Source organism: Corylus avellana, chromosome ca7 (assembly GCF_901000735.1).
Source record: "Corylus avellana chromosome ca7, CavTom2PMs-1.0".
NCBI lineage: Eukaryota > Viridiplantae > Streptophyta > Magnoliopsida > Fagales > Betulaceae > Corylus > Corylus avellana.
In genome coordinates this window covers 5334785-5355643 of record NC_081547.1, presented here as the reverse complement: position 1 = coordinate 5355643, position 20859 = coordinate 5334785, and the positions used below count along the sequence as shown (strand labels likewise).

Here is a 20859-nt window from a genome sequence, read left to right as displayed (position 1 = left end):
GTTTGCGTGAGAGGTGAGAGGCAGAGCCGCAAATCGTGTTTGCGTGAGAGGTGAGAGGCAGAGTCGCAGATGAGTTAGGAGGCTGAGTCTGTTTATGGTTAGAAAAGAAAGGAATATATATAATAAAAAATTAAAAATAAAAAAATTGAGGTTACGGGGAATAACTCTGAAAGTTTTGTTGGAAAAGTGGCACATGTACCACTATGCTATAACAACATATTGTAATTTATTATATGAAATATATATATAATATAAATATATATTATATTTAAAAAAAAAGGTTAGCGGTTTTCCAAAACCCACTAACCGCAACCGCCTAAGCGGTTAGCGGTTTTTGCTAACCGCTTTGAAAGCGGTTAGGCGGTTAGCGGTTATAGCGGTTGCGGTTAGACGGTTTTAAATTTCAGCCCTAGGTGTATCTTTTTCCTTTTCATTTTCATTCTCTCTCCCAATCCCAACTATCTATTTCCTCCTCCATCAATCTGCTTTGCCGAAAAAGATTTTTAGTGATTTTATTTGTGTTGTAACCAAATATTCTTGCGTTACTTATTGCAACAATTGGGTAGCTAGCATATATGTCATTATCTGGCCGGCTTTTATAGACGTCATGGTGTAGTACTGGGTCAAATTAGCATTACTAGTGGTTGAATCTCAGAGAAACGTTTTGGGCCAACATTGTTTTGTTGGTGCAGTGGAGTGCAGCCCACAACTCTGGCCTGCGTACCATGGGCTTAAGAGCTCCCACTCGAAGCTGAGCTGAAAAACTAAGGCTCTTATTCCGGGGCTGATAATCTTAACACGACCTATTTAAATAAGTGGGTGATACGACACAATATCCAAATGGTCAAATTTAGTGGATTCGGCCACCTCGATTGGTAATAAGGAGTGGTGGCCATTTCTTTTGGGTAAATGGAGGTGACTTGACCGTCCTTAGATTTTTTTAATTTTTTAGCAATTGCTTATTGGTTTGACATGTCTCGTAATTAAAATTATGGGCGGAAGTACCATCTTAATATTTAGGATTAATACAAGTACCGACTACAATATTTTTTGAAATATCAATTTGATAAAAAGCCTTATTTCAAGTATTAAAAAAAGTAATTAACCTTTTTATTTTTATTTTTTATGCACGGCTTTTATCTACATAAAAATAAGAACAAACTATATGCTTTGAACCGGACTACTGCTTGAGCGCCACTAAATCTGGGGAGGAAATCGAACATTAGAGCACAAATGGCCAATAGCCAACTGAAAAAGAAGAAGAAAAATAGAAAAGGAAAAGAAGATGAAGAAAAGAGAGAGAGGGGAACCACAAGCGTGGATATCAGATAGGGAAGCAGCCAATCAGAAACCGTGGTTTCTCCACGTGTCGCACACGGGAATCAGGATCCGAAACTATCATCAAGGATAACCAAACGAATACCGAACATAAAAAAGAAGAAGAAGAAAAAAGAAATATCGGAGTAACAAAGACCCAGCAATCAAAGTCAGCACCACTCCACACTGACAAATAACCCAACATTTGAGATAAACATATCGTTTGGCTGTCCAATCATCACCACTTCATCATCCATGGCAGCAGCGGCGGCATATGCGACGGCCTGTCCCAACACGGCCGTCTTAGTCCCACGCCTCCCCACCACCGCTCGCTGCTCTGCCTTGCCTTACCTTTCACCTCGCTTGTCTTCCACTTCTTTTCGTGCTTCTACTATTAAGCTTTCAGGTATTTGTTTCTTATTTTCTTTGAGGCATTTGGTCGAGCATATAGCTAGAACTCAATGACTCATGTGTAATTTTTTTTTTTTGGATATTTAAATGTGTGATTTCTTTTTTTGGGTCCTGTTTTTGAGTGTTGTCTTTTTGGTCCTAGCTTCTGGTATTTAGAATTTTGGGTAATATGGGTTTTCTTCATGTGGCACTCAAGGTAAACTATGAGCTAACTGGGTATGATTAGTTGGCTGTACTGAAGAGTTCTTCTAACTTTTGGGAAACAAAATAATGTAAAAGGATTTGAAAGAAATATGGAAGTTTCTTTTGCTTTCCATGAACAAAAAGTAGGGTATAGGCCATATAAGTCATATATTGGCTCTTGAAGCACTTTACAGTTGTTTTAACTTCATGATTTGCCACTTGGAAGTAGCCTGGTGGTTTGTATAGATACATCACCATACATACATATGTGTGTTTTTACTTGACTGATAGCCAAAATGTATGTTGAAGTTAGTAATTTGAAGGAAATGTGGTGGCAATCTTTTATTGATGCAATATGCATCAGCGAGTTACGATAAGGAATCGAGCTAAAACACCAATTCAAGTTAACATTCTTCTAATTGCAAAGGATAATGGAACCCAATGTTCAGACTGAGGCCAGCCTAATTAGTTTCTGGTAGGATTAATAAGGTGATGAGGGAGTGGAACCCAAGTGCCTGAGTTGTAAATTGTAATAGAAGGTGCTAAGGTGGGAATTGAATGAGCATTGAAATTCTAAATGAGTAATGCTACATACCACACTCTCATCACACCTCCATTTTGCTGGATTGATGTGGCAGTTCCCATCATTCTAAATATGTCTTTTATGACTTGCTGCACCTTTGGTGCTTGGGTGCGAATTTATGTGCAAGACATGTACAGGGCAAACAATGTTGATGGGGTTTTAGAGTGTGACTCTGCATATGGGTCGGATCTGAGTTTGGCTGCACCAGCTAGTAATAGCATTGTTGCTTTTGCCCCTGTCATGTCTAGCTTTTAGACAAGAGTAATTGGTTTTTTTTTTTTCTTTTTTTCTGTAACTGTTTCTCACTATTTATTGGTTTGTGATTGAGCTAAGTTTTCATTTCTTAATTTGTTTCTATTTGTATAAGCACCTTGAAAGTGAACTTGTCGAATGATAATAAGAAAAAAAAAAAAAAAAATCCCTTGAAAATGCCTAAATGTATACTTAAGTTTCTTGTTTCTGTTTCAAACAGAATCCCGCAGGTCTTCTCTGCTTTTGACCAGAGCCTCAGAAGAGACATCCACTTCTATTGACACTAGTGAGCTTTTTACAGACTTGAAGGAAAAGGTGAGAAGGAAAGCTGGCTTAGTACTATTGAAGAAACTTTGCCATTTTTCTCCAGCTGGTGTCTTTTAAATTTTCTGACTTTCGTTATTACTCTTGCTGCTTACGAATAATACTTTTTTGATTGAGTAAAAAGTTCTGTGGTTTTAAATGGTTTCTTTCTTTTATAATAATTAGTGGGATGCAGTTGAAAACAAGTCCACAGTACTTCTCTATGGAGGTGGGGCAATAGTTGCTGTTTGGCTTTCTTCAATTCTAGTTGGTGCTATCAACTCAGTCCCTTTGGTAGGTGATTTCTTTTAAAATAACACATGCTTCTATCTAGTTAAAGTGGATTATATCAATGAATGTATTTTCTTTCCCCTTTTAAATCTGTATTCAAGAAATCTGACATGATTTTCTCCTTTTACCAGCTTCCAAAGCTTCTGGAGTTGGTAGGGCTAGGATATACAGGATGGTTTGTCTACCGTTATCTTCTCTTCAAGGTAAATCTGCGACACTACTATCTTTTCCTTGCTTTAAAATTATAATTACAGTAGTTTATGAGTTCAGATTGTTCTGGTATAGAATTGGTTCTTCTCAGGGAAATTGGAAAGTTTTTGTTGCATTTCTTTTTTCTCATTCTATTTGCAACCCCCAAATTGATCTCATGGCCCATTTTCTCCGCCATTGTTAGTTTGGAAAGCTTTGAAATTTCCTCCGCCACCCCCAAATTGGTGTGAATTAGATCTCATTGTTAAGTCTTAACTTTTAATTCTCTGAAAAGGGGAAAAAAATATATATATATCCAGAGAATGTCAAACTTGACACAGAGGGATGGATGTGCGCGACCTCATTATCTTCACATCTTATGTATTCCATACCTAAAATAAGCCATTGATTATCATTATCTTGGTGGACCGCATGTACTTTTCATTAGCAAATACATCACCTCTTGCTAACAAATGATATGATTCCTTTTCTTCAGTCAAGCAGAAAAGAACTAGCTACAGATATTGAAGCATTGAAGAAGAAGATTGCTGGAACTGAATAAGTCCATATGATTTGGTGGCTAGTGAAGCTTTATATTCGTCTGCATTCATCGTGTTGTCTTGGTTCTCTGTAGTTCATGTATAAGAGGCATTTGTATCCTGTGATGTAGAATAGGTTTTGAATCAATTATCATTACTCTTTGTATTTCCTCATTTCGTTCTTCAAATAAGACTTTGGGCGGCTTTATGTTTACACCTCTAAATCGATGCAGTTATTAGTTATACTCCTGTGATTGTGATTATGAAGCAGCTTTTATGCCTTCTTTGATATATAAGCTCGTATTGCCCCATGCATATGATCTAAAATTGTTAAATTACTATTTGTCTCAAAAGTTTAAATTGATGGGAAGAAATAAATTTAATCAATACTTTAACAAAAATTGAGGTTGATAAGCCATACGTGAATTCTACATTTTGCTCGTGGTTTGAAGTTCCATTTCAAGACACCTACCAACATAACCTTTTGAATGTAATATAACACATGATTTATAGGAAAAATAAGGAGGAATTATGTGTGATTGCAGCAACTGAAAAATTTGTCTGAAGCGGCCTCAGAAGGACCTTTAATGACAATAAAATTGGTAGTGTTCAAGCTGTTAAGCTTCAATGAATACTATTTACAAGTCATGGTCATAAGATCAATGATTCTTAACATAAAACTTCTGGTGGTGATGAAAGGAAAATGATTTTGAACTTTTCAGGAAAATCACATGGGAAGCATTTTGCTTCAGCACGTTTGAGCTTTTCTCCCGAGACCACTTGGGATTTTTCCTGTGGTCTACTCCATAAAAGCTTTCATGGCTAAGAACGCATCTGGTATTCATTTTAGCTATTTAAAATACAATTTTTTGTATTTTGGCAACTAGTTTTTTACTACAATCTCTTACACAAACATCTATTTAACTATATTAAACTATAAAGGCTCATTTAAAATATCTGTCGGAGATGTTAGAGGAAGAATTGATTCACTTGAATACATGAATAGGAGGAGTCCTGGGTCGTCCCAGAGCCTGCCCAATCTGACGTGGCGTCTAAGTTTTTTTTTTTTTTTTTTTTTTTTTTTTTTTTTTCTATAAAATAAAAAACACGCATCCACAGTCTCTCTCTTTCTCTCTTCCCCATTTCATCTCTCATCCCTCTCCCCTCTCCTCACACCGACGGCCAGCAACGGAGACCGCTAACGCCGAGCACCACTTACGGCGAGCCACCCACATCTCCGGCGACAAACTACAATTGCCGCAGTGACAATCAAAAAGCGAAGAGAATAAGTATAAAACGCACAACCAAAACGGAATCTTTTATATATATATATATAAAACCCATTGGTTGAAGCCCTTAAAAGCCGCAAAACCCTCTCATCTCGGTTCAGCAGCATTTGTCGTGCTGAAAATGTTCCTCCGAATCGCAAAGCTAAAGCCTCTGGCGTCGTCAGTGGAGTCCTCCTGGAGCCACCAATTCCTCCAGCGAAGGCTGGTTAGCGGAACCGCGAAGGGCAAGGCCAAAATCAAAGGAGGCCAAACCATAAAGCGATCCAAAATGAACACCAAAAAAGGCCAACCCGACTCCAAGAGCGGCGGAGCGGGAGCCAATAAAACGTTCGAGCGAGAAGACAGGCTCGAGAATATGTGCATGAATGCTCCCACGCCCGTCCGATACCTGACCCCTAGAGAAAGAGCACGCGAAGCCAGGAGAGAGAAGCTGGGCCTTCTCAGCAAAGACCGGAAGCGAGAGCTGGAGATGATGAAGAAGAAGGACTACAAGGAGAAGATGGGACTCTCGGAGGAGCCAGTGATAATTGGGACTCCGGGATTGGATCTGATTACTCTGGGACTCGTAGACGCCGAAAAGATCCCCAAATACGAGCTCACTGTCGAGGATGGGCGCCGATTGGCGAAGGAGTACAGTAGGGTTCTGATGCGGCGGCAACGGGCTAGACAGGCCGCGGAGTCGACTTTCTTGAGGCTGAAGAAGGAGGCCATTGAGGCGCTGCCGGATGATTTGAGAGCGGCAGCTTTGGTGCCGGATTTGACTCCGTTCCCGGAGAACCGGTTCATGGCGACTTTGACTCCGCCGATTGAGGGTTACATTGATAAGGTCAAGGAAGCGGCGAAAAAGAGCAGTGGAAGGGAGAAGCTACGATGATCCAAGCAGAGGTTAAAGTTTGCGTTTTACATCTTTTGAGTAATTTTTTTTTTTTTTTTGGTGTTCCTGCTGAATTTGGTCATAGGTAGTGGCATAGAAATTGGGTATTGTCTATTCTTTATTGGGAATTGATCATTGATATTCATATGCACCAATATAATTCACCTGCTCAACTTAACGAAATTTGTCGTTTTACATGATATATGAACTAATTAACTACTTGGCTATGCGATTTCCTGGCTTTGGATTAGCAAATATAGGGATCACTCTCCCCATTAGATTAGAAGGTTGGGAATTGTGAATATCATAGCTTTGGTGCTCATCCAAAGCTTTGGTGCTTCTTAACCCTGAAGGGTTTTACACAATACCAGCAGGTTTGTACAGTCTGTCTTGTTATGAACTTTCTATATAGAGTACTGAAACAATGCCACTGAAAAGTCAGAAAAGGCTTAGGATCTTCTCCCCATTGCTGCATTGCAAGACCTTGTAGAGAATCACAGGGGATTCAAGCTTATGCTAAGGCAAAAATGTTTGCAATGACTCGTCAGATTTACATGATCAGTGACTAGACATTAGAGTTATCAGATCATGCTCCAAGAGTAGTGACTTGTTGATTGCTATCGAGCGAGATTTTTAAGAACGTTTCTCTTCTTAGAATTTAAAGAAAAGGATAGCTGAAGATAAACCATAATGGCTATGTTAGTATGTTTCTGTTAATATTATCAGACCAGCGGGAGATTAAGTATGAAATAATCTCGTGAAAATTAACATTTACATCAAATGAGCTGCAAAATTCACGTTGCCTTGAGTTCATTTATATATCAAAGAGAAATTCACTAGTAGAACCTTAGTTATAGGACAAAGGGAGCATGTCTGTTGTTATGTGTTCTGTCCCATAATATATTTTGTATACTATTCAAATAATTTAGTGATCAGTTAGGGATAATTTCAGCTGAGGGCAGAATCATGATGTGATTCCTTGTTAGTTTTTTGTAAAACAATTGCCTTTGTTTCTGGTGACATGCCGTAAGAAAAAGGCCTGTGGTTTATAAATGTTCAAGAGTCAAGCTCCTGACAGAATGATCACTAATGTCATTGGGCATGTTATGTTGCTCATAAAACTATTCCCTTTTTAGCAAAGGAAAACAGAAAAAAGAATACTTCTATGAGAACACATGCATATGTTTTATTTGTCGTATCATAATCTGTTGTGCAAATATCCACCTAAATTAATAGGCAAATAAATGTATGTTTAACTCACAAGTGCACAAGATCAATATAGTAGTATAGAGCAAGTACGAGATCATTCCCACGAGGATTGCCGTAAATTATGCTTAAAATAAATTCCGTAATTAAAACAAAACAAAAGGGTGATTTTAGAGTTAATAAAAATAAAGGTAGGGCTTTGATATCCACCACTAATCATGCTAAAATAATATAACAATATGCTAATGCTTTAATCATATTATGAATACCGAATGTTTGTCAACCTAAGGGCATGAGTGTGTACTCCTTTAAGCTATAGATTTTTCGAAGCAATGAATTAGGCATGGGTGTATACTCTAACTCTTTTCTTTCTTAGAGGATTTAGCATGTGTGTATATTAAGTTGTTCTTTAAGAAAGCATAAATCTATGAAAATCGACAAACACACGGAACCTAGGGCATATGTGTATACTTCCGGTTTTTCATGTTGATTAACCCAAGAACCCGTGAGGAATTCTTTTGTTACTCTATTAAGCTCAAGACTCGATCATCCAAATTAACTTAATTAACTAATTCATACCATATGCATATGTTGATCAGACACACACATATGAGGAATTCAATAAAACATGAATTAATCAAAATAAGCATCACAATATAATTATCACAAATTCGCCAATATTGAAGTATTAAATAAGCATAATTAGGATTTCAATCGAGCTCTACTAAAGAGTTTAGTTACACATGAGTTTGATGTTAAACATCTTCATAAAATAAAATAGAAAGAAAAAGAATAAACCCGAAACTTGAGCTTGAAGAGCCTTCAATTATTCTCCTTGGAATTGTGTGTCTATTCTAAAGGTTTAAGGGTCTATTTATAGGCCTTAAGAACATTCTAAAAACCCTAAAAATCGTAGCTTCTGCGTTCTAGTTCGCCTAGGGTTTTGAAGTGATGAAAAAGAGTATTTTTCGGAATAGGGCGCTGCTGCCTTGCTCTTCACACACGGGTACGCTCGATCGCAGGTTTGCGATCGATCGTGTGTCTTTTGCGCTCGATTGCAAATGCGATTGATGCTGCTTCTTGTGCGCACGAGCGCAAGCCTGTGCTCATCTGGACATTTCTCTGGTAGTGCGCTCGAGCGCAAGTTTGCTGCAATCGATCGCACTGTCAGAACCTCTAGCTTTTCTCAAATTTGCTCTTTAAGCCCCAGACTTATAGAAATGCTTCATTTTCTTCCAAAAACTTATGAAACAAAGAAAATACAAAATAGAAATAAAATTGCACAAACTAACAAAACTAAAAAATTAACAAATATACATTAAGAGGGCTAAAATATGGATATTTTAGCACTTATCATAATCTCAAGTCATTTGGTATGGTTTTATATGCTATCCCTTGTCCGGCAGATGGAGCTATGTTTGCAAGCCTGGAAAATGAGTCGTTTCATAATTGGCAACTACAACTCATAAAGCTGTGTTTATGGATTCGGGCAGCAGCGAAGCACCGGGGCAGGGCTGGCTCAGGCCCTAGGCGAGTTAGGCCCTCGCCTAGGGCCCCCAATTTGATAAAGCCCAAAAAAAAAAATTTGAGTTAAAAAAAATTTATTTTGGACCAAAAAAAAAATTGAAAGCCCAAATTTTTTTAATAGGGCCTAAAAATTTTTTTTATCAAAATTTAAGGCTTCAATTTAATAAGACCCCAATTAATAAGCCCACTATAAATTTTTAAAATAATTCAAAAAATAAATTAAAAAAGGACAAAGCATTAAAGCCTTATACATCATTACGCCAATTCCCTAGAGCTCCTGATGCTACAGTACACGCCTACATCATTCACTCATCCTCTTGGCCTCTTTCTAGAAATTTTTTGTTTTTGATGAGAAAATATAAACGTTAGAAATAAAATATTACCATTTATTTTCTATTTATTATTTAGCCATCTAGGAAAAGCCAAGAGCAAAAAATATAAACTGTTGTCAACCATGGGCATTTTAAATATCAGTCTCTATATTTGCCACTTTATCTCTCCTCTTTGCTTGCTCTTTTCTGAGTTTTTCTTCTCTGCCTATCTGATCATTTTCTCTTCCTCTCCGACTCCGAGTGACCAAGTCTCTTGTCCTATCTGCAAGAATTGCTTCATAATTCCTTTGCCAAATCAGGTTTTATTGTTCTATTTTTGTCATTTATTTTATTATAGTCATAATTTTTTTTGATAAATCGTGTTTGTTTAATTTGTTAGTACTTTTAATTAAACATGTCTATTAGAAAATATGCATCTGGATATGAAAAACTTAAAAAAAAAAAAAGAAAAGAAAAAGAAAAGTAGACAAATTGATTGAATCTCAAAGAGGAGCTCTAAATAAATTTGTTATTAGCAATAAACAAAACATTGAGGATAATTTAGGTGAAAAACTCATAAATGAACAAGAAACTCATCAAAAAGAATTAGAAGATAATGAAAATGTTATTGATGTATCTAAATCTATTGCTACAAATATTATATATATATGTTACTTAAAAAAAAAAAAAAAAAAAAAATTTAGGCCCAATTTCAAAGTTTTGCCTAAGGCCCTAAAATATGTTGAGCCGGCCCTGCACCGGGGAACAGATGCATGTAATAATCTTGATGAATTTAGGACAACATCTTTGGTAATGAGAACTTGTTTGTTTGTCTGGCTTTTGTATGGTTTTTGGTGGTGATTATCTTGTTTAACTCAGATATTTTTACTAAATCCATCATGCATGCATGTTAACTCAATCCGGCAGCATTAGTGAAAAGTGGTACCTTCGTAAACTAGATGATTATGGTTTGTAATGTCCTTGAAACTGCTGTAATTACAGACATTTTAGAGTTCTGGTGAGCATATTATATAAGTTAAACTTATGGGTCAGCTGGAAGTGGAAGGTGTTACATTCTGTGAATTCCCTTTGTAAGTGGGCTCTAATCCTACTACCGTGGCCCATTATTTCTTGGTCTTTAACGAACAAGCCTTTTCGCATCTGCTTTCAATTGGCAACGAACCCATTCCACCAATCATGATACAACTGCAATAACATTACTGCCTTCAAGTGGAATTCAAGGCACAAGACCCGAGTTTCATTGGTTGGAAAACGATTTGCAAATTTACGAAGCCAACACAAAATTAGTAAGTTATAATTAATAAGTTTAACTCGTTTAATTAAATATATTTAAGGCGATTAAAAGCATTCTTGAGAGGAACAAGGAACAATTAAAATCTATAGAACGCAAGCCGCTCAATATTATATGAAAAATAAAACCTTACATATTTTCAGTAATGGTATAATTAGAAAACAGAAAATGGAATCAAAAACATAAGAAAAGCAAAATTCGAAACCCCATATATATATATATGGATCTTTCTCTCTTCTAAATCTTATCAATATCCTCATCCTCGAACACAACATAATTACTCCCGACTCCTTCATCCTCCTCGACCAATCCAGCAGCAATCCCCTCGTTCAACCTGGTAGTCTCCGGTAACTCCCCGTAGGCCTTCAAGAGCCTGGCCTCGTCGGGCATGTACTTGAGGATGATGTCAGCCTTGTCGTCCTGGTAGTCCCTGAGCCCAACGAGTACAATGTCCCCTGCGGCAATCCACACCTTCTTGTGCATCTTCCCGCGGATGTGGCAGAGCCGCTTTGTGCCGTCGATGCACGTGGCCTCGCACCGGCCGTTCCCCAGCATTCGGTTCACCTGGGCGTACTCTTGCCCGTCTTCTTTGAACAACAACTCCCGTTTATCGTCGTCCGCCTCGTTCTTTCCTCGCTTCCTGTTCTTCCCTCCCTTTCCCTTATTCTTCGGCATCTTGTTGCACTAATGCTCTTGCTTGCTTGCTTTGTGTGTGTGTGAATGTGAGAGAAGAGGAGCTATATATATACTTTTGTTTATATATATACATATTCGCTCGCGTCGATGTTAAGCAGAGCTTTTGTGGAGTTGCGGTTGGCTTTATATATATATATAAAATCCTAGACCTTTTAAGACTCTAGATTTTAATACCTCTCTCTTTAGGATTATATTCTTTTTCTATTGTAAAAATCTTCAAGGGGGGATTGCTTTTTGCCTATAAATAAAACACTTGTTACGAATTCGAAGTTCACTTGCTGGATTGGATATAGGTTTTTTGATATTTATTTGTGAGGTTTGATACGGACAAAACACAAACTCAATTTATGATCAACTTCTCTCTTATGTGTAAAAAAAATTTGAATTTTAAACCAAATAAATTGTCTTTTTTTTTTTTTTTTTCAAATTTTCAGAATTCCAAAATTTTCTCTATCAATTTTTTTTTTTAATGACACGTAGGAGAGAAGTTAGCTATAAGTTGAATTTATGTTATGACATTAACATTTTCCTTTATTTATTTATTCGTTTCCTTGTCTAATTCGAAGTTGATCACTTGCCGGATTGGAAGAATTCTAGTCCTTTTAAGACTCTAAATTTTAATACCTCTCTTTAGGATTATGTTCTTTTAAGGGGATTGCTTTTTGCCTATAAATAAAACACGTAATACACACACTTGGTATCTTGAGAGAAGAGAGAGACAGAGAGAGAGAGAGAGAGAAGAGAAGTAGAAGGCGAAAAAAGGGAAATTTAGAATAGAAATAAAGAGATCGAGAGGAATGTACGAGGCTATTAGAGGACGCGATGATCCTGAGGATGAAGATGATGTTGAAATGGCCCTTGATGCAAGATCCTCGGCTATTGAGCCTAATGCCGCTGGTGGGTTCAATACGATTAAAGAGGAAAGTTGCAAGCAAAAGCAACGTATTGCCTCACTGGACGTATTTCGCGGCATCACTGTGGCGGTAATGATACTCGTGGATAATGCTGGTGGAATCCTGCCTGCTATTAACCATTCACCTTGGAATGGTTCAACCCTTGCAGATTTTGTCATGCCGTTTTTCCTCTTCATTGTTGGTATTTCACTTGTGCTTACGTACAAGAAATTGGCATGCAGAGCTGTTGCAACCAGAAAAGCAATATTACGGGCTTCCAAGCTTTTCACATTAGGCATTTTCCTTCAAGGCGGCTTCATTCATCGCATAAACGATTTAACTTATGGAGTGGATATAAAATATATGAGATGGATGGGTATACTCCAGAGAATTGCCATAGCATATCTGGTGACAGCATTGTGTGAGATTTGGCTCAAGGGTGATAATAATAATAACATTAATGTTAATTCCGGATCATCTCTGCTCAGGAAGTATCGATTCCAGTGGGCTTTGGCTTTCATGCTTACAACTCTATATCTTTCCTTGTCATATGGCTTGTATGTGCCTGATTGGGACTTTCAGATTCCAATTGCAACTTCCTCCTCTGCACCAAAATTGTTTACCGTCAAATGTGGAGTCGGCGGTGACACTGGCCCAGCTTGTAATGCTGTTGCAATGATTGACCGTAAGATATTGGGTATACAACATTTATATACAAGACCAGTCTACGCAAGAACACATCAATGCAGTATTAACTCCCCAGACTATGGCCCATCACCGTCTGATGCTCCATCATGGTGTCAAGCCCCTTTTGATCCTGAAGGGCTTTTAAGCTCTGTGATGGCCATTGTTACCTGCTTGGTTGGTTTGCATTATGGGCACATTATTGTCCATTATAAGGATCACAGAGATAGGATGCTTCACTGGATGATCACAACCGCTTGTCTCATTATCTTGGGCTTTGCCTTGGATTCCTGTGGGATGCATTTTAACAAGTCTCTTTACACATTCAGCTACTCGTGTTTCACTGCTGGTGTTGCTGGCATTCTTTTTGCTGCAATTTACTTCATGGTTGATGTGTGTGGATATAGGCGCCCTACTGTGCTTATGGAGTGGATGGGGGTGCATGCGCTGACGATTTATATCCTTGCTGCCTGCAACGTCGTGCCACTTCTCCTCCTGGGATTCTATTGGGGGGAGCCTCACAATAATTTTCTTAGGTTAATTGGAGTTGGAATATAGAAGTTAGCTCAACTACATGCAGGAAGAAAAGAAAAAAGTAGTCTTTAGGGTTTTATATTTTAAAGAGTTAAATGTATTTTATAGTTTTAATAATGGGCTTGGCCCATAGCCGGTCAAAATAGGGTTGGAGTTATTTTATAATTTAATGACTATGTAAGTGTTCTTTTGAATTCTTTCTTAGAAAGACATTATGATTAATGAAAAAAATATATATTCTTGAAGACATGATTGTTCATTTCTTCTTGGTAGTAAGACTCTACCAAAACCCCATTGTTAATCAACGTGGTTTATCTATCTATTTATGTTTTTTTTTAATCTATTTTCTGTTGTTCTCCTCCGTCCTGCATCACAAAGTCGTAACCTCGAAACAAGATAACTTTATCTGAAGACAAAAAATAAAAATTTTAACTAAATTTTTGAAAAAAGTAATGAGAAACCTCGCATCTCTACAAGAAAGATAGCAAGGTCCAGGAATACCTGCAGGAGCAGGAACTTTCGTCGAACCCACCTCAATGGAGAACATTATCCTCCTTGTGTTTCCAGAAGCGAGCGAGGATTGGATTCCTAGTGCTAAGTTGTAAAAGAGCTGTATCAACGCCAAAATGCGTCAAGCATATACGCATCTGATAGATTTCATGAGCTCAACCAACATACAAAGTACAAATTTCGAAGAGACTATAAGCTATCTCATACAGTTCTACAACAAAAACTACTCAAACCCATTTACACTTTTCCCCGTTCCCTGTGCGAGCACAAGTAGTAGGCTCAGAACGAGAAATATTTGAAAACATCACTCAACCTGCTACCGAAAAGTATCTAGAGAGCATAATACTGGTTATTACAAGTTTTTTGTTTGTTTTTGTTTTTTTTTTTTTTTTTTGTCTTCATAAAGTTAGGGCCACCGACTAGGAGGGGGCAAATCAGTCTAAAGATTTGAGAAACGGAAGGGTGGAGGGAGAAGAGTCAGTGCCTGATGGTAAGCTCAGCTCTAAGATGGAGGACGCCATTTATAAAGTAGAGACAATCCTCAGCCATGAAGGAAGTCCATGGTATGGCAAATAGGTTTCGGTACCCAACTGCCTTGCCCCCAGTGAATGTGTAGTTGCCTTTGTATTTGCTAACAAACTCCTCTGTTGGCTTCGATCTTGCTGCAAATTCATAGTCTACCGCAAAAGTCACTGACCCCTTTTCCTGCATCCCTAGAAACAGCCCAAAGCAGTGGAAAGAGCTCTGCTGATCCATGTTGCAGTGGGCTGACAGGAAGAACCCCTGCCCACCCAAATGGAATGCCTGAGAATACACCCGTCCAGTAGGGAACAAATTTACACACTCCTCCCGCTTCAGGTCCAGATATACCACGCACTGCTGACGGGGAAGGTCAAATTCTACCACCTTAACAGGCCGATACTTGTAGGCCCGCTCCACAGTGTGACGATTTGAGGTGGCAGACTCTTCTGCAGCTAGAATGCGTTGGCGGTGTGGGACTTCGGCCTTAAAAAAGAGGGCCTCTAACACAAGCTTGGTTGAAACCTCATGATCAAAGTCACTACAGAGTAAGATCTTCCTAAGCTTCCGGGGGCTCATGTAAGGGAAGCGAATGAAGCGTGCAAGACGTAACCCCAGGACTTCTCGCCGCTCTTCCAGTTTTGGGTACTGAGCCCTAGCCCACTTCAACACAAAGTCATATACAGCATCCTCTGATGGAACCTGGAGATCATCACTGGACAATATTGCCTCCATTCCAGCAAGGGGCAAGGCCATCACCTCTTCTTGGAACCTGGTCAAAAGTACCCATACATGAGCTAACTCCCAAAAGGCAAATCACAGATGAAGAAAACGACAACAAGAACAATCATAGAAAATGCAGTAATTAATAAAGAATTAACAAGAAATTGATTTGAGAACAATTGTGCTTTACTAATGATGGTGCTATTTGCACCTTGCTGATGGTTGTGCGCATCAACTTTGCTATAAATGCCATATAAACCGCTTTTCATGTTAGATGATGTCACAACATAAGGATCCTGTTTAATCAAGCCCAAAAAATATAGGTGCTGCAATCATTAAAGAAAATGCTAAGTGGACATATAAAAACATTTAGAAAAGTTTTATGTTTTACAACTAACAACAATATGTGGCATTCTCCTTATGTAAATTAAAAGTGAGGTGAGACTAACATGAAAACATGAGAGAAACCTCATGAGATGCAAAATAAAAGGACAACTGATGAGAAGAATGTTTAAAACCTCTTTGACAGGTATCGTTAACATGACTCTTTCCTTTGAAAAGCCAGTCCAACCATCCACCATAATCATAATTCATATGATTCAATTTTGAATAAAGAAGGTTAAGCAGAAAAAAGACCATTCTGATAGCACCATGTAAGGTGTGGTCTTCGTCATAACTTTTTTTTGGTAAGTATAAATGATCAGAGAACTTACTTGGTCATATCCTTATAGCGGGCAGCAAGATACTGCTTTGCAGTGTCTGTCAAAGGCTGGACTGCCTCACCCATTAAAACGCTAGAAGGAAGCTCCAGATAAAGCAAAGCAGACTCAGGCGTCATGGGCATATTCCGCAATAGTCGACTGCAGTACCTCATGCATGACGCAACCTCAAATTTGTCGGCGGCCATAAGAACATCCAGCAAACCAGGAGCTGTAGTTACGGATAAGGTATTACTGTACATAAAATTCAGGAGCTCCATGAGAGCAGCTTCCTCTGTGTACCACGGGAAAACAAATATAAGAAAAGTTGAACTTGCCAGGGAAAACACCAATATAAAGGATAATAGGGAAAAAAAAGTTTATGATATTGGTTTATACCAGAGGCATTGATCCGAAGGGTTACATGTCGCTGCTCCGACTCCCTCATCCCATTTGAGAATAACTACAATAAAACCAAAAAAAAGAAACAGGAATGAAAAGAAAAGACCATCTGGAGACTATCATAAGTACTATGTAAAACCACCTCACGGTAATATGTGACTTATACCTTATAGAAGAATGGACTTTTGGCAGCCAAAATAGGAGAGCTGATATGTAATGTTTTAACTCTAACAACCGTAGAAAAATCCATACTCCAGCTTGAATCATTGCTATTTCCAGCTTCATCACCTACCAGAACAAAAAGCATTTTTAAAATACATACACAAGCTAAACAGTTCTGAAAAGAACAATTTTCTTAAGCTGCAAGAAGACAAGAACATTTTATACATGTCTAAGTTCTTTCCCTTCCCCTTTTAGATTATTTTTTGGATGTTATTGTACTCCCTGAAGTTCTAAATAAGACAGGTCTCACTAATTTTGAAAGACTTGGATCAAGCAAATTTTCTTTTTCTTTTTTAGGACAAAATCAGATCAAACATATTCTTATTCTAGAAAACAAGATTATAAGGGAACAATTCTATCTAAGATTGTTTCATACCTGAGGGTGATTCTTCACTCATTGCAACTACTTCCTCATCAGGGTTTTCACAGACCACACAATCATCCATATCAGGCTGGTTACCGTTCAAAATTTGCTCCTCCGGTCCTGCAGTGAGATCTAGAACTGAAAACAAAAGGTAAGCATTAATTAACATAACGAGAGCAAGACAGCACACCATATCCACACATAGAGACATTAATTATAATGAAATAAACAAAAAGACAAGTATGCATGCTAACAGACAATCCCACCAATCAATACATCACAATCCTTTAACTACCAAAGACAGCAAGCTGTTCAAAAGCGGCTATTATTACAAAATTGAAATAATCCTATTCAACTCTAGGATTTTGAAATGTTCTTAGCCATACAAAACCCATACACTTCAATAAAATCTTACCACCAAGGCAATCTGATACTTTCCTGTCTCTTTTCCAATCAACATGAGGTAAGTAAAGAAACAACATGAGATGTCAGCATACATTGAGAAGGAGAATCAAAACTCTAGAAATGAATAAGACAACTTAGCATCAGCATGTAGACTTTGCTTATCATATTTCCCAAATCAAATAAAAGCAATCAAACAATCCATTATTCAAGTTCAAGCAGAACCATTTTTTTTTATAAGTTTTAGCACAACAATATCAAAATTAAAACAAATGTAAAGCAATAACAATGTTTTATTGCAGACAAAGTGGATAATATATATAATAGTAAAAAGCCATCTCTCCCATACGGCTCAGAAAGTGAGGCTCAAAAGAGTCAACTTTCTTATTTTCTCAGTTGTCTAAAACAAAAGATGCAGGGACACATATATCTCTAAATGTTATTTTCATTGCTGCAATACTCTGAACAGCTAGGCTTGGTAGTCGCTTTTAACCATTTACTCCTCAAGTTTTAATGTCAAGCAGTAAACTCCGAGTGGTTATATTGAAAGTGATGGAAAAGAAAAGCATTATAAACTTCTTGGTCGTCCAGTTGACTTGAGTTTTTGTTCATCTCTACCTAAACACGGTTTTCATTTTCAAAAACCTAAACAGCATTGCCCGAAAGATTTTTTAAAACCTCAATAGCTTTTCTTGAGCTCAACTTTTTTCCCAAAACCAACAGAAACCTAGCAAATAAAATGGAAAATTTAGTTTTATAACGTTATCTAAGCTTTAAAACCATATATATTATATTACCTTCGTTTCTTTCCTTTCCCTTGATTTTCTCATAAAGAAGCATAGGCCCAGAAAACCAAATGAAAAATTTTAACTTCGTGGCAATAACGAATAAGACTATTTTTTTCTTTCGCATAAACGAAACAGAAATCCTGGAAAATAGAACCAAAATCCTTTAGCTTAGTATCAATGTCCAAATTTTCAATTATTTTCCCCACTTCTTCAGAGACCAAACAGTACCCTCGAAAATCAAATGGAAATTCTCTCTAGCGTCTAGGACTTCAGTTTGTTATCTTTTCCTCACCCAGCCAGATACATAGGAAATCAAGCAAATTTGTAACCAAACACAGCCTCATAGAAGCAACTTGAGATGTAACTAAACTAAGGTTCAAATTTCCCCTCATAAAAACAAGGATAAAACTCTAAAACATAGTTTTCCTCAAATATTCCCAAATTTTCTCAGCAAGCAAGCAGAACCACAGAAGCAAACAGCAAAATATCTTACCGTTTTCTTTCTTGATATCCTCTCGCCTCCGTTTCCGGTGCCGTGCCCAATCGGCAATACTGATGCACGCCTCCGAATCGGGCCTGTTCTCTGGCTGGTCTCCCAGGATCTCGATCCGGAGCATCCGGTCCGAGAAGTTGCTGTCGTTGAAAGCGAACCCGAAATCGGCGTCCGCAGGCGATACACCGCTCGAGAAATCCGACTCCATCACCGTCCTCGGGTCGAACAGATCCGTACTCGTATTCAAAGTTCTCATTTCTCTAAATCCCCCCAACCCTGCAATCACGAAGACGGCGTGGCCTGGACGTCTGAGGTGGCGATATTCCAGCAACGCAGTTTGGAGTTCGCGTGATGCTGGTGGCCACAATTACCGCAAATAAATAAATGAGGAAATCTGAATGGCTATCTCATCTTATTAATACCGATGGTTTTCATTTTCGTTTTGTTTGTTAGTAACTTTGTATTATTATTATTTATTTGGGTTGACTCGGATCATTTCAGAACTTAATGAAGAAGTTATGAGTGATAAAACTTTAATAAGTAATTTTTTTTATTAAATTTTGAAATATTGTTTATTTTAGACACAAATAAAATTTATAATCTTTAAGAGGTAGTTTAATCGGTTGAGATCACACCTAATGAAACGAAGGGTTAGCTAACAAAATCTATCGTCTTGTTATTTACCTATAAATTACTTTAATAAGGGAATTGGAATTTCTATAAACGTCAATAAAGTTAAACAAGGAAAAAAAATATGTTAAAAACTGAAATTTGGGAAGATAAGGTAACTTTAAATAGTTAAACAAATAAGCTAAAGAATAAAAAAAATAATGGAAAGTCTGAGTAAATAGTTGTCATTCAGTTTCAACTCAAGTGGATAATAATGAGTCGGTCTTACTTGGATTTTATTTTAGAAAAATGTTATTTAGTGAACAATTTTATTTTTATTCATTAAATGTTATGAAGACAATTGAACCACATTAGATTTGATCTACTATGAATAATGTTATACATCATCTTTCAATATGATGTGATATAAGGGTGGGTATACTTTAGAAGGATGAAGTGACATTACTTGAGCATATAGCATTTTTATTTTATTTTATTTTATATATAAATTGTCTTTTTTTTAGAGAGAGAGAATAAACTTACTTTCCGTATTTCAAAAAAAAAAAAAAAAAATTTCCATTTTTCCTTTTTAATTAAAGGTCTTTTTGTGGGGCGTACTGTCGCTATAGGCCTGAGGTCAAGCCGGCCAGGCAAAAGTCATTGAAATGCTTGACCCAGCCCTAGCTATAACCCATTTAGGTGTGCCCATTTGACAAGTTCGGTAATTGACTTTGGATCCACCCGAACCAAACAAAAAAAAAGGAATTTTGGAGAAAAATGCTTTTGGTTTGTTTAATTTGGTTACTTATATTATTATTATTTTTTCAAAAAAAAAAACTCATTTTTAAAATCTCTTTCCTGTTATTTATACTTTTAGAGAGCTAAACAAAACGTGAGGCATTAGCATCTGCCTTAATAAAATAATTAAAATTGGAAGTAGTTCCTCCAAGATGGACCTCATACCCAATTTTGGCTTGGCATTCAATGAATAACAGATGGTGTGCTTCTCTGAATAATAATTTTTTTTTAAAAAAAAAAAAAGGAAAAGAAGGAAAAAAAAAGTCCCAAGACTGCATTGATTATAGCTTTCTTAATCCTCTTCCTCACTTATCTAATTTTCCTGTTATTATTTGTTAGGCAGATTTTATGTGGACATAGAGGGGTTGTGGTACACCAAACATCCACAACCACAATTAACATTTAACCTCATTCTCACCCAAAATCTACACCAAACCGACATTCTACACCAGCAATGCTGTAAAATTGGTACAATCCAAACCTAAACTTACCCTTCAACCAATCTTCAGCTTTAAACTGTGTTGCAGGCAATTGGAATTTCAGATAGGTTTGTTTGTCTCGATATCATACATACAGAGCATCGGCTAAAATACACATAGATCTACCATTTGGATGGGAAATAAACACGTGGATAGGCGTGTGCCCACGTGATGATATGGAGGCGCGTAAGCCACATGGGGTGCAAGGGAGATAAAAAAAGTTTTTTATACCAAAAACACACGTTTTTTTAATAAATTTTCTTCTACCTTTGTTGTAATAAATTTTCTTCTACCCTTGTTGTTGGCATTTTAAAACAAAATGTTTATCACGTGCAAATGACACAAGCTGGACAAAGTTTTTCAACCCAATTTAAAAGAAATCCTTGTCCGGGTCAAGAACGTTAGTTACATGACAATTTTTTCAACTCAATTTAAAAGAAATTTTTGTCGATGCAAGG

At 37.3% G+C, this 20859-nt stretch overlaps 5 protein-coding genes across 5 annotated transcripts; 3 read left to right on the top strand and 2 right to left on the bottom strand.

The window, feature by feature from the left end:
- The first annotated feature begins 1445 nt into the window (after positions 1 to 1445).
- On the top strand, positions 1446 to 4282 carry LOC132187025 (protein CURVATURE THYLAKOID 1A, chloroplastic). Its single transcript, XM_059601176.1, has 5 exons — positions 1446 to 1723; positions 2967 to 3061; positions 3236 to 3343; positions 3472 to 3543; positions 4026 to 4282. The coding sequence occupies exons 1-5, from the start codon at positions 1573 to 1575 to the stop codon at positions 4089 to 4091; spliced, it is 492 nt and encodes a 163-aa protein (XP_059457159.1). The 5' UTR covers positions 1446 to 1572; the 3' UTR covers positions 4092 to 4282.
- A 916-nt stretch (positions 4283 to 5198) lies between these two features.
- Positions 5199 to 6426, top strand: LOC132187812 (uncharacterized). The gene has a single exon (XM_059602252.1). It carries the CDS (start codon positions 5479 to 5481, stop codon positions 6229 to 6231), a length of 753 nt encoding a protein of 250 aa, XP_059458235.1. The 5' UTR covers positions 5199 to 5478; the 3' UTR covers positions 6232 to 6426.
- A 4267-nt stretch (positions 6427 to 10693) lies between these two features.
- LOC132188432 (eukaryotic translation initiation factor 1A-like) lies at positions 10694 to 11366 on the bottom strand. Its single transcript, XM_059602877.1, has one exon. The coding sequence runs from the start codon at positions 11260 to 11262 to the stop codon at positions 10825 to 10827; it is 438 nt and encodes a 145-aa protein (XP_059458860.1). The 5' UTR covers positions 11263 to 11366; the 3' UTR covers positions 10694 to 10824.
- Positions 11367 to 12122: 756 nt separating this feature from the next.
- LOC132186602 (uncharacterized) lies at positions 12123 to 13418 on the top strand. The gene has a single exon (XM_059600583.1). It carries the CDS (start codon positions 12135 to 12137, stop codon positions 13416 to 13418), a length of 1284 nt encoding a protein of 427 aa, XP_059456566.1. The 5' UTR covers positions 12123 to 12134.
- A 593-nt stretch (positions 13419 to 14011) lies between these two features.
- On the bottom strand, positions 14012 to 18895 carry LOC132186914 (BTB/POZ domain-containing protein POB1-like). The gene is made up of 6 exons (XM_059601032.1): positions 18516 to 18895; positions 16845 to 16970; positions 16413 to 16534; positions 16244 to 16307; positions 15860 to 16139; positions 14012 to 15195 (listed from the first exon to the last, which is right to left on the bottom strand). The coding sequence occupies exons 1-6, from the start codon at positions 18769 to 18771 to the stop codon at positions 14382 to 14384; spliced, it is 1662 nt and encodes a 553-aa protein (XP_059457015.1). The 5' UTR covers positions 18772 to 18895; the 3' UTR covers positions 14012 to 14381.
- Between the last annotated feature and the right edge of the window lie 1964 nt (positions 18896 to 20859).